At 37.2% G+C, this 23,605-nt stretch overlaps 1 protein-coding gene across 1 annotated transcript; it reads right to left on the reverse strand.

The window, feature by feature from the left end:
• On the reverse strand, positions 1 to 22,514 carry LOC100893002 (tachykinin-like peptides receptor 99D). The gene is made up of 7 exons (XM_003723416.3): positions 22,142 to 22,514; positions 16,102 to 16,189; positions 13,279 to 13,884; positions 4,282 to 4,490; positions 2,709 to 2,930; positions 1,798 to 1,887; positions 1 to 926 (listed from the first exon to the last, which is right to left on the reverse strand). The coding sequence occupies exons 3-7, from the start codon at positions 13,691 to 13,693 to the stop codon at positions 672 to 674; spliced, it is 1,191 nt and encodes a 396-aa protein (XP_003723464.2). The 5' UTR covers positions 13,694 to 13,884; positions 16,102 to 16,189; positions 22,142 to 22,514; the 3' UTR covers positions 1 to 671.
• Between the last annotated feature and the right edge of the window lie 1,091 nt (positions 22,515 to 23,605).

Consider the following 23,605-nt stretch of genomic DNA (forward strand, 5'->3'; position numbering starts at 1 on the left):
ATTACCGAGAGTCCTTTTCAGGACTCCTCAATCCTCCCTCTCTCTCACATGGTGCACCCGCAAGCCTACTGTATAAGGTGAATGACGTCTCAAATGACGAAAATATAGGACGATAGAAGAACAAAATTATAGGACACAAGAATACAAAGAAACTGATATTGATATATAATAGAGAGAAGGGAATCCATCCTTTGCCTCGTGCCATTCCTGGGGTCACGTTTTAGGGATCATGATGATTGTGCGGCACCTGAAAGGTTAAAACTCTAAACAGGCTTTCTTCGACTAAAGGAACAGACGTTAGATTGCCACAGTAAGCTTTTGGCACACACAACTTCGATCCCTTTCGAAACAAATCGAGGATAATGCTAGAAAACTCTTTCACTGTTCCTGTAGATAATATTTGAAAACTTATATACAGTAGTTCCAGCAGATTATAGCTTCATGTCTTTACACTAATGTATGGTGAGATGAAATAAATAAGATATCTTTGCAAAAATTAAAGCATTTCAATTTTGCTCTTGGCTGCTTCATGGGCCGTAATCTCACAGCCTTCTTCAAGTCCAGGTACCTCTCTACCACATGCGTTCAAATATTCTATTATGACGTCACAATAGTCCAGTTCAATTTTTTCCTCCATTCAAGTCCTCCAGCCACGCCAAAGACATCCCAGATTAGAGCATCGACTCCATCGACGTCGGATCGATGTGGTCGCTGTGTGTGAACATCGTCGTCGTCACCGACTTTGTGGTCGCTCCGGTGGGGAATTTGTGGTGCGATGTCTGCTTTCGACACCAACGTCCGGTAAAGGCATCGCGGAACCCTCGACGGAAGTTTTCATTGAACCCGCAGTAGATGAAAGGATTCATCGCAGAGTTGGCGTAGCCCAGCCAAATTATGAAGGTGAAGATGTCCCAATCCGACTTAAACTGTAAAGTAATTTAACAAACGGATTGTTTTGATATTGCATTGACACAAACACATCAAATCATTACCTCGAAAAGCAATAGTGTATAGAAAAGAGAATGGGGGGGGGGTGGGCTCTTAAGTTGTTTTACTTGCCAATATTTGTAACCTCATGTTCAAGTAAAGGGTAGTGAGGTGGTTCTTCAGGATTGTATCATATCTATATGTACTGGCTACGAATGCATTTTGATATGCACCACCAGCGGCTCTCTTTTTTATATCGATTAATTCGGCCACTCACTAAATTCTAGAGACTGTTACGTTATTATTTGGCAGGACAGGACACGTTAAATCTTTCCAGAAATAAATATTTCCATGACCCTTTACAAAAATGTTTGGTCTTTCTGTTTTCGATTTGATATAGAAAGGCTACGATAACATTTTACGATCTGCACATATTATACTACATGGACTAAAATCAACTTTCGTTATCTGAATGAAAATTATATTAACGTAATTAATACATAATAGACATACCAAGCCAACCAATTACCGACGGCCCCATCCCACCCTCACTAAGCCAATCCAGAATTAAAGTGAGCACGATTGCGAAGAATTTCGAAAAATCAATTAAAGACAATTTCAATAGCCTTTTCAATCACCTATTATACTTATTGAAATAGGCATTGCGAACATTACGATCGCGTTTTGCATCATCCGAACAGGCTAGTAACTCCATGATCCGAACAAGATTTGTTATGGGATATAGAAAAGGCAGGGTATTGAAATTCCTCTTGAACTGGTTTCTCGAAAACCTTTCTGATCGTGTAAGTAACTCTTTGTTAACAGTGCCGTGCTGTGTAGATTTGGGATACGAGGCAAAAGGGAACTTACGCCTCGGAAATGTGCGTATAGGTTGTAGATGTGGTATGGCAGCCAGCACAAAGCGAACGTTATCACTACAACAAGCATCATCTTAACGACCTTTGAAAGAAAAAGAAAAATTAAATATGTTTATTATTTACTCAACCTTGGGACGTATTAGAATATATAGTTTAACAATTATTGAAGGAAATCATTTGTTTGGACTTGCCGGTGTTGGTATCTACCGATGTGTTTGGAACCATTTTCATACGTTAAAGAGAGTACCATCACTTAGTCTAGAAAGGAAAATAATAACGGACCAAAAACAGATCCCTCAGGTACTCCTAAGGTCATAGATCAAACGTACCTCAATTACGATTGCTCTTTCGTCATGACATAATAGATAGGACTACACAATTGTAAGTGTCAGATGGAGAATTCAAGAGCAGCTTACTGTTATAATTCGTTCGTTCGTGTCTTCTTAGATCAAGCTTAATGTAATCTTCGGAGTAGTTGCTACAACCGGCCGTGTCAGACACGTTGCCCCGGGGTGCGAGATAGGACTCTTGTAGCGTGCCCCAGAATAAAATATCGTGGTGTATTTTTTGGGAGAATAATTGATAAAAGCTTTGAAAAACATAATAACGGACCCAATACAGATCCCCATATACAAAAACGCTATACCAAAACACACCAACTCACACTTTCAACATTTGAAAAAGGCCAATGAGTGACAAAATGAGTCTTCAAAATATTAGAATCAATACTTTTCACTGCCCGCTGCAATCTTAATGATTTTCAATTTCAATCCAGCAGTATATAGCGAGAAATAATTTATTCTTTTAACACTCTTTCCCCTCTCGGCCTATTAAACTGGAGATTTAACACTTAATATGTTCTTGGAGCAAACGAGAATTTGTCCTCTCTTTCGTTTCAATCACCTTTTTCCGTGCCTTGTCCTGAACAGAGATAGTTGCTTTGATGGAGACCCCTGGCCCACTGATGCTCCGATAGCTTAGGGTCATTCCAATTCGGACATAGGCGACAGACATCAGCACAAGTGGGACTACATATACACACACGAAAACAGTCAAGGTGTACATCTCCTTGGCGAGTTTCCATTGCAATTGCCCAATTATGCCCCAATGTTCGAAGCAGTATTTCTGTTGGATAGACAAGAACAAGTTGAAATGATAAAGATTGATAGAAAAACCCAGTTTATATAGCGCATATTTGTCCATTTCAAAGAATTAATTCCTGTCAGGTACCCATTTTACATCACCTGGGTTGAGTGTGGCAAATGTAGATCAATGTCTTGCCAAAGGACATTAGTGCCACGGCAGTCCGGCGACTTAACCACTCGACCACGGCACCTCAACAAATGACGTTTATGCACTTAAGCAATTAAGGATTCGAACCCGCCCCTTTTCACCCAAAGTTCGGTGACTTATCCACTGGAGCACAATATCTATACACTCTTACGCTAAAGGTCAATGTCCGCTCATAGAGAGTTAAATCATCTTATAACCGTAACCAATTTTCAATATTTTTGCCATAAAGTCAACTTTCTGTCGGTCATTGCTGTAGATGTACACAATAGCAGTAAAATCATATTATATGGGTCACTTTGGTACTTTGAAATTGAAAAAATTGTTCCCATTCAGTATCCAATGATCTAATCGAAGGTTCGTGTATGATTCCAGATGACAATAGTGTCTATAAAAATGAACATTGTGATTAAAGGCACATATTTTTTTAATGTAAATCCGAGTATACTTATCGTTATCTTATCCAATATTTTCATTACTATCATTATTATTATTATCAATAATATTTATCATTATTATTATTATCATTTTCATTATTATCATTACTTGTTTTTAGGCCTTTTATAATCAATGTTATTAGTATTATTATTATCTACTGATGTAAATGGCAAAATAGGTAATTTGTATTCGATAATAGTAACATATTGTCACCTACATGTAAATAAAGTAACTTAGCGTGAATACGTTGACACAAACAACTGCACAAGAAAACTGGGCGTTACTAGAAAATTTAGGAAATTCATTCTCCAGAATTGAACCAGAATTGACCGAAATGAACGAAATTCTCTATAAATGGAAACGTTTAATTTTCTTTCGTAATTGTCGATCTTTGTTAATTTATTTACTCTTAGTTACCGTATTTAAAGACAGTTGTGTGTTTAATACGGAAAGTGTAATCAACAATGACACAACAACATTAGGTGTTACTAGGAGAAAACACTATGAACATGACGGACAAAGAAAGAGGACAAAATATACAGTTCCCCGGGTAGACAAAGGAACATCCCTTCACTGCTATTATGTAAAAATGTGTAGAACAGGTGTCATATGCATATGCACCTGTTCTACACATTTTTACATAACAGCAGTGAAGGGATGTTTCTTTGTCTACCTGAGGAACTGTATATTTTGTCCGCTTTCTTTGTCCGTCATATTCATAGTGAAAGGAAATCGTGGATTCTCTTACCCGTATTTCTCCGTTCGGCCAAGTATGTTCTAAATAGTGGTAGTAGATGACTAGCGGTATGTTGATTGCCGTCGAAAAGAGCCAAACGACTGCAATGACTAGCCAGGCGTTACGCTTGACTACCCGCGACTTGATAGGGTGGAGTATCGCGATGTATCGATCACCAGCCACGACCATGAGCGTCAGGATGCTGACATGTACAGAAACCCCTGAAAAATAAAATGAAAAGAGATTTATTCATCTGTTTATGATTTACTTATTTAATTACCACGTTAATTAATTAATTAATTTACCTTGTATATTCATTTATATATTCATTTATTTACTTTGTTATTTATTAACTTTACTCATTATATTTACAGTAAAAACTACATAAAGGCTGCATAAAGGTAACACATAGTTATGGAATGGGGTCATGAATTTGGTTCAAATGAACATGAAGAGTTTACCCTCTCAATCCGTATTCGTACTTAATACATAGATTTTCCATTTCCCACATAATTGTTTACAAATTATTATTAATTATAATACATATATCACAATAAAAATGAGAAATTATTGATTCTTTTAAATGTTTGTACTGGTTTTTATTTTAAAAAAGATGAATATATCAAGCTGAATTATATGTTGAATTTTTGCTGAATGTAATGTATAATCCCATATCCCCGATTAAATATCAAAATCCGAATAAATTTCCTTTCTTTATCTGCTTTCTTACACATGAAGTTCTTTCTCCGCCAAACTGTTTCACTGTATGTAAATGTGAAACACGCATGACTCATTAAAGGAAATATTGTCCAATTTTCCCACAGGCGTGATCATTAAAAGCGATACGATATCTAAGAAGTGACATGTCGTCTGCTAAGAACCAGGGGCGTTAAATTGCATACTTTGATACATAACGGCTTTGAACAGACGATATCATTTTTTTTCTTGACATGCAATGTCTCTTTCTTTTGTACATTCTACAATAACTTTTTGTCCTACTACAATCCAATACAATTTTGGAAGAAACATTAGATAAAAAATTCTCATCAATAAAATTATTGATGAGAATTTTATATCTAATGTTTCTTCCGAATTTGTATTGAATTGTAGTACGGTAGGACAGAACGGTATTTGGCTTCGTCTGTTAAATTCAGACATTTAATAATTAGTATTATTTGTTGATGGTTTTTAACTACCTCACGGTCCACCTCATCACTTTCCCCTCCCCTTCAATCCCTTCCCCTCCTCATCCCACCTGTTCTCCCCTCCTCCTCATCGCCTCTTTCCCCTTCCCTCGTCCTCATCACCTCTCTTTCCACACATCTATCCGACCATCCCAAGTTTGATCATAAAGATTTAATTATTTAATTATTGATTTACTTGCTAGGTAATTCTGTTTCTCCCCTCCCCCTCGACCCCCGTCCTATATTTGCGCCTGGACGCATTCAGCATCGGATAAAGCCAACGTAGCCACAACCCCTTCCTGTTTTTATTGGAAAATCTTTGATATTTATGTGTATACAACCATGGTAGGTCTATGATACAGCAGACAGACCTAACAAGCTACCCCCTCCCTTTTCATAAATTTTGGATGCGTCACTGTTTTGCACACTGCGCCAATGGATGCCTGTTCCTGCTAAAATACCCTTCGTTGCTCTGTATATCATGTTATGATCTGTAATGTATTCATATCGATTTCTTTCTGGATTTTAGAGTGTTGATTCCAGTCAAGAATACTGCGCTCGGCCCTGTACAGTCTAGAATTGTAAAATAATTCGAAGTTGTGCTCTGAATTGCATGTTTCCTACTCCTCTTGTAGCGCATTTCGTATTAATTTCAGTAATGACTTTTAATTTAAAAAAAAACATATGTTCTGCTGTTTGTTTTTGTTTTTGAAGGGGGGGGGGTGGGCGGGGTTGGGGTCAGTTCGAAAAAATGAAGCCTAAATTCCATGTAGGGTATTGAAGATAATTAAAATCAAGATAACAAAAGGGGACAAAAAACATTTAAACAAAACGGATTTATGTTATTGGCGCATACCTCACAACAGAAGGTTATTAGTGAGTAATAATCTTATTTTGCTATAAAAAACACTATAGACAGTTATTTAAGGCCTCCGTATATAAACTTAAAAGCTGACACGTGGTTTCATCCCTTATCCCGCATTATTGGCAAAGTATGAACACTTCGCGAGCATATCAATTCCTTCGCGCTCCTTTTGGGAGATCAACCGACCCGCGCGCATTTTATATTACATGGTATATATGGTAAAATTCTCGACATCTTTTTACACTTTTCTTTACCATTAAAAATCGAAATTGAGAATAATATCCTCAATCGAGATATGAGAAGAAGGAAACATTTCCTTTACATTCCATGTAAAACCATGCCCTTACTTGAAAAAAAACCTCCGTCACTTTGACGTTGAACTTTACAATCCATTTTAAAAAAATTACTCTCTCATACACAATGTCAATGGATCGGTCGTACTGTGCTCGATTGCCTTTCAATAAACCAATCTTTAACTTTGCAGCAACGCGTTTTGCGTCAAATTTGTAAATCCTCAATCACAGACAATGACATATGATACGTAAGCTTTTCATACATATAAATTTCATTTTGATTGATTCATTTTTAGCTCCGTCATTTTTCATGTCAAATCATGCTTCATGTCCCATTTTAGAAGCCCGACCCAGGGTTTTGTGCCAGCTAGCCGTATGCATGTACGTAATGCTATGCATACACATATAACTGAACATGCATAGTACAGTACATGTACACACGCAGCGCAGCGCGTACGAGCGCACTGCACTACATTTCATTGGGTCAGTACCATTATGAAAATAGGGTAACAATGAGTGGGATGGGTTTAGTGCCGTCACAATAAACTTGCGCATTACACGCGTACGTATAATTAGAGCAATTTATGCACCCCCAAGAAATAATGAATACAGCCCGACCTCTCTACACACAAGAACTGCACAGATACCGCACAGTCCGGTCAAGGCGGTACGCGTAGCGTTAAACTGCCAAATTTACAGAAATTGTGAGGAGCGCTTTTGCTATGAAAGGAATTGATATGTTGAGCAGGTATGATGTAACTTGCCAAAATGCAATATTGTTAGCTGCGCTATTTTATTAGTTCCACCTACAGATTGTTTACATTCTGAAGTTTCCCCAAATTATAGTCCACTTCTCCACCGACTACAACATCTGAAGAGCAATTGAAATGACTGCCGATCATTTTTAAGGTGTCTCGTAACCCCATTTTGGTTGCTCCTTTGCCTCTCCGGAGATGAAGTTATTTCCATAGTTCACGGATTCGCTGATATCATTTAGATGGCATTATTCAGCCTTTTTCGCGGCTGTGTATGTTTGAAGATGTTGACATTGTATTTTCCAATAGCGCTTGGAATATGATGTGAGGAACATAAGTTTTGATTATGAAACCGCGAAGAGGCGATACCCAATTGTACGCGTAGTGTGTGTGAAAGACGTAGCAGTGCGGTTGAGGAGTATTTATATGTATAGGTGTCGTGGATGAGTGGAAACGTCGCCGGACTGTCGATCACAAGGTCCACGGTTCGAGTCCCGCCGCGGCACTAATGTCCTTTGGCAAGATATTGATCTACATTTGCCACTCTCCACCCAGGTGTTAAATGTTAAATGGGTAACGGTAGGAAAAAATTCCTTAAAATGCTGTGAGCGTCGAATCGGCAGCCTAGCATAGCCGGGTAAAGTTGGAGCGCCTTGAGTTGAAGACCTTGCAAGGTCGATACGTGCGCTATATAAGAATCCAATATTATTATTTTTATTATTTTTAGGCTGTGTTCATACGGCCTTTTCTAACCTGACTCGATCTTGTTTAATTCATCTACGGTGTACTGCCAAGCTCGTTAATGAGCTAATAATTTACATATCGTTTAGAAAGCGAATTTATTACCTCTCGCTCTCCATATGTTTTGAGAAATTACAAAGTGCTGTCAGAAATCTCAGTGTGTTTTAATGAAAACACACCGTGGGATGACATCAATTATGGACACAGGAGTGAGTGATTAAAGCTATTCCAGCAGGTTGACACAGGGCGTATGAACATAATCCAAGACATTATGATAGCGATTAATACTATGGTAATAATACTGATAACAATTATGATGATGTTAGTACTACTTCTACTACTACTACTACTCCTACTACTACTACTACTACTACTACTGTCACTAATAGTAACAATGATGACAATGATGATGATAATTATTAATGATGATGATAATAATAACAATTATAATGATAATAATGATAATGATATCAATCATTACAGCAGCATCAACAAAACCACAACAATAATGATGATAACGGTTATAATATCGCTTATCACGCCCTGTCTAATAGTCTTTCACTACTGTACAAGTAGTATAAACATCGGATTAATTCACGCACACAAACGGGCACCGGGAGTGTTTTATCTTCTAGTTCGTAGAACATGTTCAGTACTTACTTGAAATGTTCAATATTTCACTACTTGTCATTTTATCTGTATCCTTTATCCAGCTCCTTAAACATTTAAAGTTCCTCAATCCTTTATTAATGATGATCAGAACCATACAGCTCAATAATTCATCATCTTATCCAAGGAGTATTATCTTTACGACAGGGCTTAGCCACTACTGGACAAGCGAATATAATTGCGTGGATTTTGTTCCTGTTTTAATCCGCTCACGTTGGTGGGGGAAATGAACGGGTACCTCTTGTTGACGTTTATGATTAATAAACTGTCATCTCAACACAAAATTATTTGTACATCTCTAATGTTTGCATTGTCCGAAAGGAAATCCAGATAGGCCCCTAGACATGGGTGTAGATCCCGGGGGGATGGGGGGGATATATCCCCCCCCCCCAATATTTCAGGTGGGGGATGGCCTGTACAATCATCTCCCCCCCCCCCATTAATTCCCCATAATAAAAAAAATGAAGAGAAAAATTAATGAGAGCCCGATGAGAGTAGTTAATGGTTATTACTCGCAAGATGACCATCAATATAACATTTTATTATCTCATTTTCATAATACATATGTAAATGAGACAACCGTATATAAGACAAGAATAAATGGAATTCTCGCTCATACGGCTTCATCAGAAATTGATGAATTTATTCAATTTATTCAATCAACAGCATTATAGAAATGCAGTGCACCAACTGAATTCAGACAAGGATTAAGAATCGAGAACGGTACAACGAATCGTCTTCTTTCTCTAATAATTTAATGAAACTTCAAAAGAAACTGAATTCAGACAAGGATTAAGATTCGAGAACGGTACAACGAATCGTCTTCTTTCCCTAATAATTTAATAAAACGTCAAAAGAAACTGAATTTAGACAAGGTTTAAGATTCGACAACGGTACAACGAATCGTCTTCTTTCCCTAATAATTTAAAGAAACATCAAAAGAAACTAAATTTAGACAAGGATTAAGAGTCGAGAACGGTACAACGAATCGTCTTCTTTCTATAATAATTTAATGAAACAATAAAGCTTCCGCGCTACGCGTGGGAGAGGGAGGGGGAACTGAATTCAGACAAGGATTAAGAGTAAAAAATGGTTCAACGAATCGTCTTCTTGTCTTTAATAATTTAATGAAATGTCAGAGATTCCGCGCTACGCGCGGAGGAAGGGGGACTTGATTCAAACAAGGATTAAGAGTCGAGAACGGTACAACGAATCGTCTTCTTTCTCTAATAATTTAATGAAACGTCAAAAGAAACTAAATTTAGACAAGAATTAAGAGTCGAGAACGATACAACGAATCGTCTTCTTTCTCTAATAATTTAATAAAACATTAAAGCTTCCGCGCTTCGCGTGGGACGGGGAAACCCCCCTCTCTGCACCCATCCCACTGATCTCTATTCCGTAGAGATCAGTGACCCATCCCCCTAGGTCGCGCGCTTCGCGCGCTCCGTAAGTGATTCGCACGCTTCGCGTGCTCACTACCCAAGTTGCAAGCCATGTGGGACCCACATTAGTCCTATATTCTCTGAAATGTTATCTTTATTGAGGGTGACTTGAAAAAAGTTAATAACTTGTAAGGGAGGGGGTGCAACCTGCCACACGCTTCTACCTCTTGGTTGCTTTGATCCATTGCCGAAAATATTTTGGCACCTATCATCCCCCCCAACCACGGATACAAATCGACACCGTTGCCCCTAGAGCATGCTAAATCAGTCTCGAGCCAGGAAGACAGTGAATGTAAGGTAATCGAACCGGGATTGAACCTTTATAATAAATTCAACTATAGAAAAATGACAAATAAAACAGAGAAGCAGATTGGTGACATTTTTAACGAAAACTGATAAAATATGTTAAAGTTGTGTGTGTTTTTTTTATTAAACGTTATAACACGGACAATAATCTCAAATTGATGAATAAGTCGTGCCGTATTCGGCAAAAACTCTCTCATTTGTCCTTAAAAATCAAGAAATGAAGTTACAGCGTCTTGTCGGTATAAACGTTTGTAAACAATATATTTCAAAGAACTGATCGTGAAGAAAAAAATTGACGGTATGAAAAAAGGATCTACGATGTAGATGCGGGGATAAGGTGAATAATCTATTGAAGAAGAAAAAAGGGTTATGTTTGCTGCCCCCTGAGTATTTGAGTTCCTGTTTTGGGGGTATTTATATCTCTCACCACGCCCAGACAGAGTGACCGAGTAACAAAAGGGATGTTGGCATTGGTATTGACAGTAAATTAGATATTACGACCTTCCTGCAGGCAGGAGACGACTCGCGGGATAAAAGGTTGCTTTAAGGGGATGGGTAGGCCGATAATGAAAAGACGAGCATCATTCCCAGAAACCTACTTCAGCTTCCAAACCCGCCCTCAAGCCACCGAGCCGCAAGCCCGAGTATCACCATCGAGCAAACTCGTTGTAATGGCCCAATATTTGTGACCATCCATCTCCGACAATGTCTCAGTCAATGTTAGCAAGCTGTTAGCGAACTTTCCGAATTGGCGGGAGGTTTCCGATCCTCAGATTCAATTGCGAATTTAAGAGTTCTCGGGGGTTTGTACACACATAGTGACGTGGCCTCGATTTTTTAGTGGCCTTTGTTTTGGCGGTCAGTCAGTCAAAGCAAGTGTCATAAATGTAACTCCTTGGTCAAAACAAGATGTCCATTTCGAAGTCATCCTAAGCCCCAGTTTGAAAAGTGTGCGGCCTACTTCTTTTCGAAGACTTTAAAGATAAAGTTGAGCTCTGGTCATATACGATTGCATTATGAAAGAAACTTTATATATATATATATATATATATATATATATATATATATAGGGGAAAGGTCGAATACGTGGTGCATAAGAATTGGTGTAAGGTGTGATGTTTTGTTTCTGTTTTTGTTTGCTTATTATTTTGTTTTCATTAACTTGAGGTGACGTAAAATCAAAGGACAATTATGATAGTAAACAATTATATAAATCTTATGTTCGAAAATATCATAAAAGACAAATATTTGTTATGGATTAGCGCTAATGCGAGCATAATTAGAGTGTAACGTCATATTTTTGTTGGCGTCCGGACACACAACCCCCATCATATTATAACATTAAGTCATGTATCTGAAATGGTGATTAATTCCTTGAATCAGTAAGAAACTTAAGCATGTATAAGATATTTTGTCGATTCGTAGAAAAGTTCACAGAATTGAAAGCCAATTATTGCATAGAATATCTAGCATGACGCCAATCACTCTCAATACAAAGATAAGTACGGGTCGTGCAATTGTATTTTTGTTATTTGCTATTAAGAAATGAATTTGAAATTTAGATTATTATAGTAAATACGAGTAATTAGGCGGTGTCACACAGAAAAATCCTGACCCATCTTGAATAAACCAGGTTTTAGAAATCTATTTTTTTCATTTACGTCGGTGACAGACTGGTTACAGACAGGCTACGAATAATCCGGATAACTAAAATCTGGATTTTTGGCCTCTGTGTGACACTGCCTATATTGAGTATTCGATGTTTGCAAGTGTATGGAATGGAGAAAAGCTCTGACGCGGCTCTTGGTTTCAGAAGCAAGGCATTTAATCTACCTTACACCTCTTTACCCAGGTCTATAAATGGTTTCCCATAGGATGCGCACACCAGAGTGATTGAATAATTAGCACGTGCAATAAAATAATTTAAATTCCGCTGGACTTAGCCTTCCAATGGAGAGGAAATTGCTATTAGAATAATCATAAGCGGTGTGTTTTTAACGGCTTTCGGTCCCCCCGGACAAGGATATGTTTTTCAGAGAACTATACACAGATAAAAAGAACACGATAATATACAAAAATAAAAGATCATTGACAGCAACAACAAGAATAACATCAACAACAACAACGGAATTAACAACAGCAACAACCTTACTTAAACAATCGTGCACCTTCATTTTTTTTTTTTTTTATCAACTATGACTCACAAAGTTACCTTTTCTGTTGTCCACCCCTTTACGAGTTGGCCTCTGCCATATTGGCCGTAACTGTTTTTTTTTTTCGGAAACTACATGGATCTCATTGCTACTAAATATGGAGGGTATGGTTGTCCTTGGAAAATAGTCCTTGGACAATTGTCCCATGAACTAGATGTCTGGGTGGGATTTCCAAAGGGTAAAGTTGTTCAAAAGGTCTTTATTCAAGGAGAGTTGTCAAGGGACAGTCGCCACTTGACGTTATTGTCCAAGGATAAATAGCTCTAGGGTTTTTTTTCGGGGGGGGGGGGTTGTCCTAGGGGTAGCTGCCATCGAAGAAGTTAGCAGCGGGAATTGTCCAATAGACTGGGACTACAAGTTGTGTAGAAGAGATTCTTTTCCTAAACGGTCTTTATCCATGGAGGGTTGCCAAGGGACAGTTACCCCTGGAGGGACTTGTCCGGGGATATCTGGATGTTATATAGTCAAGGTTGCCCAAGGAAATAGTTTTCTAGAGGTAAGGAAGTGGATGGCAGATGTCCTAGAGTCTTGTATTTACCTTGTATGAACGTGGAGAACTTGCACATGAAAGCACCAAATGGCCACGATCCTTCCTTGAGTAACGTAGCCAGTAATGTCCATTCCGAAAAGCAAGCGACAATAAGATCCGCAATGGCCAGGTTCATAAGATAATAGTAGGTGGCCGATCTCATGTTCTTATTCTTGTTCCTGATGATAATGGTGATCACGATGCCGTTACCGATAATTGTGACGATAATGTTTAAGAGGAAAGCGGCGACTTTAGTGAAGACAACGGCCGTAGGTCTGGGGAAAGGCGGGGGTAGGTTCCCGGCGCTCACGTGACCCCATTCCTCCTCAACGAAAGACTCGTTACTGTAGTAGTATGAATCGTTGAAGGAAGCGTTCACGCCATTTTCAATGGACGATTCGTCATCGTCATAGCCCATCGCCATCTTGATAAGTCCTAGTCCTTGGAGGAGATTCAAATAGTTTAAACAGAACTCCAACTGTTTTGCGCGGTGGGGCCAATCATTAGTTTGAAGTACATCAGCTTTGATGAGTCCGTTTGATTCACTCCCATAAATGTGCTCGCTCGTTCTTGATACAGATTCGCGGCGCGATGTCGGAAATCCGTTAAAATTATCTGAAATAAGAAGAACAAAAATGTTTTAGTCAATTCGACTTGATCACATGCGGAATATTCAGGACTTGTATCCTATGACTACACTTCTGGCGCCAAACATTCCTGTCGTTATTCGGAAGAAAGCTTAGATCGGAAGTGAGAAAACCCCTCTCCATGCAATAAAATGTTCGCAATTCTAGCTGGCCTCTATCTCAGTCGTCCAAACCCGTGAATCAGTGTTTAACCCCCGCAAAGTGATGGTAGCAGTTGCCTCTTGTTTCCATTAATTGCATTATCCATGCCGCCGTGTCTTTAATTTACGTGCAAATTACGCCCTGAGTGAGTGCTATTGTAGGCGGGAGGGGGAAGGAGGGGTTGGAAGGTGGACATTGCAGACTGTTGCAATCAATAAAGGACAAAGCTTGTAAAGAGGACGTTAATAAGATGCCGATTCACGATCTCTTTTGCTAGTCTGTTTTTTTTTTAATGTTGTAGCCTACCGTAGGACTTCTTTGTTTCCTTTAGACGTAAAGAAAAATGATCGAGATTGAATACAAAACTGAATTGTATTAGTAATTTTACCGTTTATTCAATTCAATATGGGATGATATTTACTATTCGGATAATTGAGGCGACACATATAAAACAAAACATATACGTCGAACAAATGAAACTTGTAGAAAATTATAACGTATTGTCTTCACCTTTACGATACGGGCAAACTCATTTTCCAAGTATCAAATATTTCCTAGAATTTTATTCAAACAACAGATAGTAGGTAAAATTCAAACAAGCTATACAAATTTTTAGTTCAATCTAATTGAGTCTTGTTATCTTTTCAAATAACAATGTGTACTATAAAAATGTAATTAAGGCTTCTATCAACCTTACAATTATTAAGTATACAAGCTTTCATTCACTCAAAGACATGCGGATTTTCTATAAAAGGGAGCTTGATAAAGGCTTGAGAAAGTCTACGTGAGTCATGAGCAGATGACTGGTTGTCTTACGAAATGTTAAGGTCGGTAGAAGCCTTAATTACTTGTTGTGATCAAGTTTTCCTCATTAGTGTGTACAATTTCATCTCACTATAGCATTTTTTTTATGTCATTAAATTCAACGTCAATTCATCTTTCTACCTTTCAGAGAACAAAATGAATATTGCAATCTCATTTTATAACATAATAAATGTAATGTTATTTTTCGGTCAGTTTGTTCAAATCGAATAAAATGTTTCTTATAATAAACATACAATACAATAACGAGAATGGAATTTTTTGTCTCAATCAATCTTAAACTAATGTCGAAATCACTGATGTAGCCAAGCCGGTAAAACAAGACTTCATACATGAAAATAAATAAATAGAATAAAGGTGTTTGCTATACATGTAGGCATTACAAAGGAACAGATTGTGCACAATGTTTAATATTGCATACATTGCTTTACGTTCAGGCACGGGTCGTATGATACTTTAACCAATGAGAAATATTACGACACTCGTAACGTGAATCAAGAACAAGTTAATGTAATTGTACCCCTTAAATATATCTTTCTTTTAATGTCGGAACGCGTGATGGGCTTGGGGGAAATTATTGTATTTCAAGAAAGAAATACAGAAAGTCGTTTTACGGACATGTGGTTGAACGCCATTCGACTCGGTTTAGATTACTTGCATATGTTAATGCACCACAATGCTTAATTAAAAATGTGATTAGGTTTGTTAAGGTAACTAAAACGAGAGGCTTATTGAAGGAGAGAGGGGAGCATCTATGGTAAAGAAGAGGAAAAATAAGAGATAGAGAAGGAGATAGAGAGAGAGAGAGAGAGGGGGGAGGGAGAAGGAGAATGGAGAGATAGAAAGAGAGAGAGAGAGAGAGAGAGAGAGAGAGAGTTAAAGGAAAGAAAGAAGAACAAACATTTACACAATTATCCCACAAACATTTTTACAATTAAAAATGTGATCAAGCCTTGTTAAGAGAAAGACAAATTAATGGCTCATTAAAAGGGAGGGAGAAGAGCATCGATGAAAGAAAGAGAGAGAAAATAAGAGTTAGAATGCGAGAGAGAGATAAGGGGAGAGGGAGAGAGAGAGAGAGAGAGAGAGAGAGAGAACAGAAAGAGATGAGAGACATGAAGATATGAGAGAATAATCAGAGGAAGAGATGCATTTGACGCATCGTTTATGCAGCCGCTAAACAGGAATTGCGCCAAGATACGATTTTGATAGGTAGACATACCTTATTTAGATGTTCAGAAGAACTGTCATTATAATTGCCGTCTTCAATGAGTACCTTTATCCTTTGAATAACGAGTTCACTTCTGTTTCTGCAAACGATAATTGAAAACAAAGATGGCAAGAGGTAGTGAGAGTAAGGGTAGAGAAAAGAGAGAGGAGAGAGAGAGAGAAACAGGGACGGAGAGAGGAGAGGGGTTAAATTTATTTACCATTATAATCCATGTTCATCATGTTCATAAAATTAAAACAATATCATTACCATCCTTTTAATTACATTTTATTACATAATTATGTCTCCTCCATGGAAGACGATTACCAGATTGATCGCAGTTAAGTCGTAGCTTACCGCATTCTCGCATATTTCCACAGAATTTTCCCGCATATTTTCGCAGTAAAAGCGTTGTTGATTGTTGTTGATTTTAATCTTGATTTTCTTTTACTGGTTACTAGGGACTTTTAGATTCGCACGAAGACAATGGGGATTGCTACGATCGACGTCCTTTTAATGCACTGCCTTGAATGGACGTCTTACGTATCAGTCCACGGAAATCTAAAAGTCCCTATAGTTATAAAGATACTGATGAGTTCTGATACATGCAATTTCATTGTAAAAGAAGCTGTATTAAAGCAATAGGGAAAGGCTGAGTGGGCAGTAAATAAGACTTGGTGAGATACTGGAATGATCTATATGAAATTTACAAAACCTTACTGAAAAAAGCAGATGCAATGCACACAGAAATTGGCGTCTGGGACTACACACACGTGTGTCATGAAAGTTTTCTCCAAACTTTGCAGTTTTTTCTCGTCATATTTTTTTAGTACAAGAGCATGCATGGAATAATTCTGGGGGTAAATTTCTTCCATGGTTTTCTCTTCAAAGCGGAAGAAAAAAATTGAGAAAACTCGCAAACTATCTCACATTTTAACTAGAACTCGGGCTTCGCTTTTAGGGTGTCAATAAAATAAAAAAAGATCTTTACAAATCAAATTTCCAGTAAACAGCTTTTTGAAATTGCCAACGTCTAAACGATTAATGTGATCATACTAATATCTTGTTTACATTATGGCTTGAGCAATCTGAACATTAAGGTTTTTAAAAGGCAGAAGCGCCGAAGAACAGTTCATAATCTGAAAAACTCGGTGATTAATATATCAATTACGGAAATCACGGCACGATCTGGGTTAAAGGTTCGATGAAAACCATTACTTTACATGCAGGGTCAGCTGTCCATATTCCAAAGACGTGCCAGTCATTTGCAAAAATCTTCAAATAAACATCAAACCCCGTTTCCAATGACCAGAAATCATTCTTTTTACTTCCAATCCACTCCTTTTGCTCCCGATTCGGAAAGGGTCACCTGAATAATTCATCTCTCCTTTAACTCTCCAAGACTTGTAAAGAGACTGAATCGGAAGTATCATGTATTGACTGCATTGGCATTAATGGCGGGATTAGGTTTCCATCATATTCCAAAGTCGTGATGGCGCATCGGGTTGCCGTGCACAATGGCGGGACGTTTTGTAAGCCATGCGAACAATACAGATAAAACAAAGACGCGCGGAAGCAGCGCTTTTTGGCGCCAGTTTTTAAGAGTTTTCACGTATCTTCGTGGAGATCACAACCCCTTCCATCCCGAAGACACAGCTCGCTAATATTACGGGACGCTCATCGGATAAATTTCCAGTGTAGGGGTACATGTTCAGACAATGAGGCCCAGAAGAAGTTCAAAAAGCATCCCTTACTGCTGGTGCTGAACTATGCACTTACCCCAAATCGTGTTTTTTTTTAAAGCTTTTGACCTCGGGTCCTATCATTTAAAATATGAATTATCTCCTCTACTAAAGACGAGATGGATAACTGTCCGCTCAATACTTTATAAGTAGATGGGTCAACAGGTTTGTGGATTTTCAACGGTTCTTTTTTAAGATTTCACTTGGCAAGGATGTCCCGATGTAGACTCACCATTAACACCTTACCTTTCATAATGCCTTCGTGACTTTTGAAATTGATAGCTTATAGATCTTAAATAGTAGTTAAATCAGATATATTAGAATATCTTTATAATATGATATATATTTGATGGTTATGCTATGAAATTTGACAGGGCATTAATTCACATTTGCCACTCCATACTCAGGAGAGGAATGGGGACCTGATAGCATGACAAATATATATGACCATATATATATATATATATATGGTAGGAATATTCCTCCATGGAGTGGAGATGGTGGACATTGTGCGGGGGTAATAATACATGTGAAGCGTTTAGAGACGGTATTTTGTAGTAGGCGCTATGTATATCCAGATTATTACTATCATTATTATCATTTATGACAACTAATTTTTACATCAGTTCAAGGTTAAATTTATCTCCATTTGAAGTTACATTGCAGTAAATTAAAGATATATTGAAGACAAAATTGTTTTCAATTTTCACCAGAACTGAACCACTTTATTATCATTATAATGAAAAGCATTCGAGACTTTCCTAGCTAAAAGGCATGAGTTTTGTCTTGACAGGTCTTTCATTAAATGCATTTTTTATCGGTTTGTCTTTTAAAAAATGGTGAAAACCTTAGATAGTAATTAAGGAGCCTTTTATTATCCAGCTCTTTTCTCCACCTTCCTATTAACGGGGAAATTCATAAATCACTTTCCCCTCTCCATCCTTCTCGTCTTCCCTCTTACATTTATTGTTTTATCTTGCAAGCTGATTATTAACTTTGTGAATAATTTTTTCCTGTACTTCTCTCTCTCTCCCTCCCTCTATTCATGTCTCTCACTTTCTCTCCGATGCATGTTTTTAGGATTTTCTCTCTCACTCACTCTCCGTCTCTTTCTTTTAAATATTTCCCATGCTTCATCTGCAAAAAATAGGTCAATTGTGCCATGTGTTGTATCGTTAGGAAGATAATTAACTTCCTACCACTTTTGTACACACCATTTTGTAACAAACGCAATAAGCACAATTAAAAGCAAGTGTTTGACTGTGAAGCAGTGTACATGTTTCGGTCAGATTTCGGAACAATAATGGGCAAAGGAGAGCAACAAGATTAAGAACAAGAAGAAGAGCAAGAAGAGCAAGAAGGAGAAAAACAAAAACAACAGAAAGAAGAACAAGAACAAAAACAAGAACAAGTACAAAACAAAAAGAAGGTGATGAACAAGAAGAAGAAGAACGACAAGAATAACAACAAGAGCCAGAACAAAAGAAAAGAAGAAGAAAAAGAAGGAGAATAGGATGAAGATACAAGAAACGAATCCTAACCCTTTAGTACAGTAAGAGTTGAGTTTACGTACCTCGAAATGTACCTCTATTAAAGCGAAGAGGCGCCAATTTTACCAAATGTAAAATGTCAGCATTAATGTTTAAGATTTCGGGAAGCCATATAAGCAACTAACGCCGTGTTGGTTTGTATGTAACCTTTAGCTTATTGCTATCATTCAATTCTTATTTCATTGGGCACCTTAAAGAGCTATCCAAACCTTTGTAGTAAGTTCTTATTTTTTTCCATAATGAGTAAAGCAGAAAAGAAAATCTGAAATAAATTGGACCAATAATAATAAAATGAGATCACTACATCTATGCGAATCTCAAATTAGCAATTTGTCACAGCGATGGCCCTGCATGAACAAAGCAAAGGTCCCCCTCTTAGTATGGAGCTTAGGAAGAACAAGTAAGGTCCTCGTACAACTTTCGCAAGAGTTGCATCCAAGGGACACATCAAGATTAAATATAATTGTATTTCATAAAATTGTTAATACCCTACTAAATGCGTTTGCGTATGACTTAACTGCTATATTTTTTTGCTAAAAAACAGAAAACGAAAGCAAGGTCTGTGAATGTTGTTCCCATGAGAGACACTTTGAACCATATTTGATAGTGACACACAAATGAATAAAATACATTATTACAAAACTAAATAAATGAATAAACAAAATCAATCAATATAAAAGTAAATTAGTCAATCAATCTCAAATTGTACTGTGTTTTTTGAGGGGGGTGGGGGTAAATGACTGACACCATCTCTGTACATGATATTTCCACCTAAAGTAGTAAAAACGTAATGTTTCAGGCTATTTGATAGGTTATGTAGGTCTAAATAAAACAAAAACAAAATAATTTCTACGCATCAATAATATTTGGTCAAGAAAGACGGTGAAGACAGTGAAGCAAAACTGTGACAGCTGCGTTCCCCGACTTAAACAAGAACTGGACTCGAATCGCAGTTTGTTATTACATTTCTTTTATATATTCGTGAGCGGCCCCTGTTGAAAAGCCTTGTTTTTGGGGGCGGTCCCAACGGTTCGTTTATTTTCTTGTTTATTATGCTTGATATATTTAAGGTGCATTTGTAAATGTTTATATGGTGAAAGTTCTAATGATTAAATGATTTGAACTTAAAAATAAACAGCTGTACGTTAATTTCTATAAACAGTTTCATTCAACAAGTAAACAAGTAAACAAGTAATGTGTACTGTATATATACCAACAATGGCGCCCGATTTACATAACGCATTAAGGATCATTGAAAGGCAACATCAAATAATGCTCCAAATGTATTTGTTAATATAATGATTTCATCAATCCATATGCCAGTTTAACAAATTTCCTTACACACACAAACTTGTTTACTGCAATATACATGTATATATATATATGTTCATCAGAAAGGTAAGATTTAAATTAGGAGGGTTACCATGGCAAAGAAATTCATCCAAATGGTTGTTGACAGCAAGTTTTTTTCTTTCTTCAAAATGCTAACATCATTGTAGGTAATTTCGACGATGTTTCGTAAATGCATTTAGAAAAGATGCCAGCGTCAGCTTTCTCATTTGGCATGTTGGGATGATCACCATAAAATTATCAATTTTTGTTCACGGACGCAAGACAATAAGCAATAAAACGTTATTTTTAATAGGTACTTATATCACTTTAATGCGTTTTTTGAAGATGCATTTATAAAACAAGACGGATAGACGCCAGCTTTTTTCTTTACTTGATTAACGACAATCCCTTCGCATTGAAACTTGCCAATTTGACACGTATTCCATACATCTTAAAAGGTTCATGCACAATTCAAGAAGAAAGAAAACAAATATTAATCAAATTGCATAATTTTTTCTACCAACACTCTGTTTTTTTGTGGAAAGACTGAGTGTAATATTAATACTTATCTTTTATGAGTATCTAAATGAGCGATCAAAAGGCAATTAATTACATGTTAAGGTAAGTCAGGAAAAGGAATATACATCATTAAAAAGTTCATGCACAATTCAAGAAGAAAGAAAAAATATTTACAAAATTACATAATTCTTTTTTACCAACACTCTGTTTTTTTGTGGAAAGACTGAGTGTAATAAAAATACTTATCTTTTATGAGTTTCTAAATGAGCGATAAAAAGGCAATTAATTACAGGTTAGGGTAAGTCAGGAAAAGGAAATGCAGGTACCCTGTTGTCCGAAGCTCTTTTTTTTTCTTCAAAAGTGTTATTGGAAAATATTGAAATATGAAATGATACACACCATTGAATACAACGTAACTATTATACAGTCAAACCTCTCTATACAGGCCTGTTGTCGGTGTAGAGCCCATGACTGTCTCCCTCGGAAGAAAAAAAAATCTGTGTCGTGAAGCCTGTCTAGAAAGACCACTTGTCTACAGTGGCCAATTTCTTTCTTGGTGGCCTTCGTATACAGGTTTGATTGTATGTTATATTGTATTGTACGATACAAGTAAAGCTGTATAAAGATTAAACTATGAATATAACGAAAGCATTGGTCTAACGAGTTTTGAGATTCATCACTCGAAGTATGAAATTATACTAATCATTGATTAAAAAAACGTTCTGCTAAGAAAACGAGTAGATTAAAAAAGTTAACAGGTAAATATATTAGAAAACCAGCTCTAACAAGTTTTGTGATAGAACATAAATATGAATTTATACTTCACATTGAACAAAAAGTAGCACAATTACTGAAAGTCAGAAAACAGGAAGAGAAGAGAAAACAGTGAACAGATGAAGATATATTTACCCGATTAGCTGACCCGGAATTAAACGAGAGCAATTTAATTAGAAGATGACGATTAGAAATCTCATCGATGTATCTGTACCGATTGAAGAGTGATTAAGTAAGACGTAATAACGAGTTTCACGGGCCGACAGGTTCAACTTCTGAAAGACCTAAGAAACAGATGTTCCTTGTCATCTCAGGTGCTCGGGCCGGAGACGCTAACAACCGCTACCCGGAAAGCTCTCGGCCGGATCGCCAGGACTAGTGTGATGGTGTTCCTCCAATCTCCTCCTCTCCTCCTCCCTTCCAGATGCAGACAAAGATGCGAGAGAAGAGATGGAGAAGAAGATACCCCCGGTTGGAGAGGGATGGTTGGAATGAAATGATATCGGCGGGAAGCGACAACTTGATCAGACGACGTTTTGGCAGCTGCGTGGTTGGTTCGACGAATCAGATCGCCTAGTCTCAAGAGCCCAGTCGTTTCCATGGCAAAGGCGAAACAATTTCTCGTATTCATTATCTTTTGATTTGATGCTCGCGTTTGACACGCAGATAGCTTGAGAGATGAGAGATTGATTGGTTTAAGGGTGACATTCAAAACTTCAAATTGATTCGTAATTAGCTTACCTAGGATACCTTAGCCTTGTTTTCTGACAAGTCCTAGTTTTTAATAGCTGTTCTTTTGCTTATCATTAATTTGATTAATTAGAATGATAACAAATTCCAGAGCATCTGCCTAATTTGTCCTATTTTCTTTTGGGTTTCTTTCTTTCAAAATAATGTTTGTTCCTATATTGTATGTTCCCTTGTTGCTATTGTTTGTGTTGCTTATTTTTTTCTTCTTTCTATTACCGACATTTCAGTCCGTGAAACATTTTCTTTTTGTTCTAACATAATTTTAAAACGTATTTTCAAGTCCTCACTCATTCTTGATTATCTTATTTTCTTTCTTTCTTAGTACCTTTCTTCCTTTCTTTCTTCTTTCCTTTCTTTATTTTTGGTTTCGCTGTTTTTTTCTTGCTTAAGGAATTTCTTAGTTGTTTTATATCTTTTTACTAGAGATGTGCTAATAACAGTAAGCGCTTTTCTTGCAATGTTATTATTTTATTTTAAGAAACTGTGACTAAACGACTCCGAAGAGTATTTTCATTATTAAATGTATCACGGATGCAAAGATGTATGTATGGCATCTCCCTTAATTAGAAGGAGCGTGAAGCACTATTTATATTTAAGAACAGTGGGTTTTCTTTTCCTTCAATTACATGAAGAAAAAAGTTATCCGATCTTGAAATGCGCATGTTACGATTTAGAACTCACGCAGCGTTTGAATAAAGTACGAGAGTTTCCACTCCTTCTCTATTACCTCCCCGATTGATCCACCCGCACTACCATTACCAAGGAGTTTTAAAAGATGGGGTCATATCCCTTTGTACCATCGTTGATGCCGCCAGGAGAAAATATGTCAGGCATTTGCTTTACTGGATC

This window comes from Strongylocentrotus purpuratus, unplaced genomic scaffold, assembly GCF_000002235.5.
Source record: "Strongylocentrotus purpuratus isolate Spur 01 unplaced genomic scaffold, Spur_5.0 spur5_scaffold_10, whole genome shotgun sequence".
NCBI classification, from domain to species: Eukaryota; Metazoa; Echinodermata; class Echinoidea; order Camarodonta; family Strongylocentrotidae; genus Strongylocentrotus; species Strongylocentrotus purpuratus.